The 4,849-nt window shown below is 43.5% G+C and overlaps 1 protein-coding gene across 1 annotated transcript; it reads right to left on the reverse strand.

Annotated features, from left to right (window-relative positions):
• Positions 1 to 2,135: 2,135 nt before the first annotated feature.
• LOC103973977 (thaumatin-like protein 1) lies at positions 2,136 to 4,254 on the reverse strand. The gene is made up of 3 exons (XM_009388682.3): positions 4,026 to 4,254; positions 3,282 to 3,951; positions 2,136 to 2,646 (listed from the first exon to the last, which is right to left on the reverse strand). Exons 1-3 carry the CDS (start codon positions 4,099 to 4,101, stop codon positions 2,391 to 2,393), a joined length of 1,002 nt encoding a protein of 333 aa, XP_009386957.2. The 5' UTR covers positions 4,102 to 4,254; the 3' UTR covers positions 2,136 to 2,390.
• Between the last annotated feature and the right edge of the window lie 595 nt (positions 4,255 to 4,849).

The following is a 4,849-nucleotide window of genomic DNA, read 5'->3' on the forward strand; positions in this document are numbered from 1 at the left end:
ACGAAGACCTTAACAAAAGAAAGACAGGAGATATGCCGACAGTTGGTCGGTATGGCTTCACATTGAGGAGTCATGGGACAGCCTCCCTTATGGGCTGAAGGGGGAGGTTGTTGGGCTGATGGCCCATATTCAGCCCATGTGGGCTTTATCAGCCCACAGCTCACACCCCCTCTTAACCTAACCCTAATTAAGATTAGGAGGGTGTGGTGGCTGCGTTTTAGAAGCAGATTAAAGCTATAAAAAGGCAGCAACGAGGCAGATCTTTGTAGCGACGAGATTCCAAAGAGAAGAAGGAGAACAAAGCAGAAGAGGAAGAGAAAGAAAGGGAAGAAGACAAGGACAACGCAGAGAGACTGTTCACAATCATCTAGCAGTGTTCTCATCTCAGGTTAGATCAAATCTACAGTAGGCTCTTGCTGTGATTACTTGGGAGGTTTTAGATATTGTGGGCAGTAACGTGATCCTTGTATCCCAGTTATTCTCTTGTGGTTGTTGCTTGGGTTTTGGGCAAGAGATTGAGATTTGTATATTCATTATTCTCATAGTGGATTATCTCTAGTTTGCCCCGTGGTTTTTACTCTTCACATTGAAGGGGTTTTCCACGTATATCTTGGTGTTCTGTTTGATTGTGTTTCCATTTTATTCCGCTGCGTATTTTGGTCTTCTAGTATTTGTTCCTATACAAAGGTTATTCCTGTTTATATCCCCATCAGTACTTTGGTATGCTAGTTCACGAGTAGTAGTAATCCTCCTTTTGAGACAGAGTCCAGCTAATAACATTGAGTTGGGATGTCAAAGTGAGAGAATCGAAGACTATGTTCTATAGAGTTCATGGCATAATCGTCTTCTTGCTGAGATAGCTTATGGCAGTTAGATTTGACTTTCAAGCTAGTGAGGCCTTCCTTTTATATGCTCCCAGAAGCCTCACAAAGATGGTCATGTATTCAGCTTAGATGATGCTGCTTGCCCCTCTGAGGCTTTGATATTGTTGTTCTCATCTCAAATAACAAAACCTAAACCAATATTCCCAGAGAGCTAGCGCAGGATGAATCATCATTTTCTAAGAAATAAAAGCAATGGTGTGTTAGAGTAGTCCTGTGACGAATGATAGATGATTCATGTTCCTTCTCCTCATGAGATTTGGTATAGTCTCTCATCATAATGATACCTCTACACCAAAGAGAGAAGGGAAGGGATCGACGGTTGAAAAATAAACAATCATTTACCCAAAGTATCAAAGAAAGGTTACTGTTAGCGGAGGAACCAAACTTGCAAAAGGGCTGACCATTGGTTGATTGGTAAGTTGTTCCTCATCATTAACTTTGGGGAGGAGGTTGGTTTGGATGCTTGCATTGGATTCCCTCACGAATATTCTCTCTATAGTTAGGATGCACGCCCTGAGCATTCAACACCCTTAAGTACCAGCTCCACGGGATATGGGCCCGCCTTAACGGAGGTGGTCCCACAATTATTTGAGAGAATTGGCATTTGCTTTGGAACATCTTAGTTTAGAACATGACACATTCTATTCATCGATCTACAACGCAACCGAATCTACTGTCCAAGTACGTGCATGCATACCTACATGTGCCAACTTTTTATCAGCATCCACTACCCACAACCCACCAAGCAGGCGTGTGGGACACGGTATACAGGGAGTTGTGTTGTAGTGCTTATTTACCAGTATGTATAGTGATCAGATTTATAATAGATGATGTATAAATGAGTTGAACTTTGGATAGAATAATACCATACTAGGTAGAATAATAAGATGAGTAACTTGTTACCACTTCATATTTAGTTAGGTGTTTAGGGTGTAACTTTTACAACTTTTCTAATGCCCACTATTGGTACATGTTATCCTAGAAATCAAGTATACTGACACAAATATATTCTTTCTGGTCCAACATTTATGACGGCTAGGTTGACGTAACTCATAGTTCACTTATATATATAATCATGGTTAAAACAAGTAGTAATGTTGTTACAGTGAACCCATCAATCAGATCACCACTACCAACCACCTGCTGCAAGTCATCATCATATCATATAGGCAGACCAATAAATCACTCATTTTACTTCACTGCCCAAAAAGAATCAGATAATTGTCCCACATCACATCGTGCTCATCAACATAGCACACATAATGATATATATATATTAGCATTGTGTTTGCATAAAATGGTACACTATAGACACAGTTCATCAAAATTATATATAGGTTATGCGGTTGGTCCAACTTCCCCCTCCTACAACGGTAAGAATTAGCTTAGTGACCGTTGGGAATCTCGTAGGCCTTCATCTTTTTTTTGATCTTTAGGTTCAGGACGACCCTTTTACAGATCCGCTTTGACAAAGGAGATAGGGCGGGGCGTAGAATGGTGTCTGTCCTATGGAAGCAACAGTAGGATGTATGCTGTTGTGGCTGCAATTGAAGAGAAGGATAGGAAGAGGGCTTTCCTCCGTGTGGGGGTTGCGTCGCCCGTGGCCAAGCTTGCAAGCCAAGCGTCGTCTGCCAGCATCATTCCACCTGCCGGTTCTGATGTTGATGTTGATGCTGATGTTGAAGACGAAGTAGAAGACGGAGTCGAAGACGATGTTGGTTTTGGCGTTGAAGTTGAAGAAGAATCACTCGCTGATTTGAGACTGTACTCCGTTAACAAAAAGAACGAAAGGAAGCTTAGTTATCAGTATGCCTGTCCCAATTAACAAACACAAGCTACCGATCCTTTAGATAGGGTTGGAGCTGCGATCGTGACAGTAGCAAACGAGGAAAGGATTGGACAAGGCACAAGAAAAATCTTATCTTTGTCTTTGCTTTCTAAGCTTCCAATCAAAGGTAGAGATTGCGAATCAAATCATCAAGGAAAAATGAATAAAAAGGCGGACAAGATATTTCAAGCAAATTTGTATATCAAAAATTAAATGTTGAGATAAAATGCGAAATTGACAGACTGACATTAGCAAGAAAGAAGCCAGTCTTTTGATCAATGATGCCCGCACTCACTCCAGCACAGAAAGAAACAAATAATTGGTGGGAGATAAAGAAAAATCGCTCAAACCAGATGGTTTGCGCTGTTTCAAGATGAAGTTTTCTACTTAGAATGTAAGCAGCGTTCACATCTTCTCTTTCCAGCACACGAAAAGCCACAAGTTTACTTACGAAGCTCCAAATCCAACATAAGATGTGAAAAAAAGGCCAAATCAAAGCAAGAAGAGTCACAAAGAACAAATGCAGGTAAAACACTTGGTGTTTAGACATGAAGAAAATGGTTACATACCTTGGGGCAGATTCTGGGCAGAAGGTGATGGTGTAATCGGCTCCTCCAGAGCATGTGAAAGTACTGGTCGGGTCGTCGAAGGCGTAGCTGTACGACTTGGGGCACGCCGCCTTGAACACTTCCGAGTACGCCGTCGGCCGGCAGGTGGCCGGGCTAGCATACGCCCCGCTGCAGCAGTACTCGGGCTTCCTGAACGCATCGCACGCGCTGCGGCACGCCTCCCCCACCCTCAGCTCCGCCGGACACCGCTGGCTTATGTCCACCACGCAGCCAGCCGCCGCGCACCCCCGGCTCGCCTCCACCAGCACCGGCAGGTTGTAGCCGTCCACCAGGCTGACATCGTAGAAATCCCGCCCCGCCGACGAGGACGCGACAGTGAACTCGGCGAGCGTGGCGGGCGGGGCGGCCCCCGAGCCTTTGCACTCCACCTGGCCCGAGCCGCAGTCCCCGGTGGCGCAGGTCCAGGCGCCGCCGCCGGTAGAGGAGACGAAGCAGCCCGTCCGGGCCCAGAATCGACCGGACCAGCCGGCGGGGGATTGAAAGGAGCGAGAGGCCGCGGCCACGAGCTCGAAGCCTGTGGGCTGCATCTGGGAGCTGCCGGCGTTGGAGAGGATCCCCGGCCACACCGTCTCCCCGCACTTGTTCACAAATGTGAATGTCGTGCTGTCCCCTGCACACAGCACGCCAGCATTCATAAGAAACCCCGAGACAAACGGCCCCATTAAAGCAGTACAGTTTTGTTACCTTCATGGAAGAAGAAGACTGAGAGGAGAAGAGCGAGACAAAGAAAGGTTGCAGGGGATGCAAGGAAGGAGTCCATCACAGGGTTGAGATGACGCTTGAAGAGTTCTCCGGCTTTATATTTTTCTTGCTTGGTTATTTGGTGATGATGGCAGAGGAAGGATGAGTCTCGGGAGGGTGCAGAGATCCACCACCCAAAAATTATCAGGAGAGTGAGTGAAAAGACGGGAAGGCTGCTGAAAGCCTGGGTAGCTCAATTTAGATGATGGTTGGGCCTTTTTCATTTTTGGTTTTGGGTTCTATTGTTTTCTGCTTCGATAAAGGAAACAACACCATTGAAATGTATGGGCGAACAACATCGAACGTTTCGATTTTGCATATGGAATCATTTCTGAAATTAAAATTATGATTTAGTTTCGATTTGATTTGACTCATTGATTTTCGATTGATAAAAAAATAAAATGTACTCAAATACAAAGTCAGTAGACTTTAAATCAAATTATTAACAATTATATTATCGAATCTATTTATATTTCATTTATATTTAATTGATTTGAAATCATATTTTGATTTTAATTTTTAGAAATCAAAACCAAATCGAACGATCTCGGTTTTGATTCGAGACAATTGAATCATTGATCCAATTTGATTTTAATTCTGAATCGATTCGATTTTAATTTAAATGTGATGATTTGAATTAAATCGTAGTCATTTCTATTGAAATGGAATGAATGGTCAATAATTTTGCATCAGAATCGTTTTTGATAGTCTTGACAATAAAAAATGTTAACATATCATATGCATCTCTCAGTTTATCGACAATATAA

Source organism: Musa acuminata, chromosome BXJ2-5 (genome assembly GCF_036884655.1).
Source record: "Musa acuminata AAA Group cultivar baxijiao chromosome BXJ2-5, Cavendish_Baxijiao_AAA, whole genome shotgun sequence".
Lineage (NCBI taxonomy): Eukaryota > Viridiplantae > Streptophyta > Magnoliopsida > Zingiberales > Musaceae > Musa > Musa acuminata.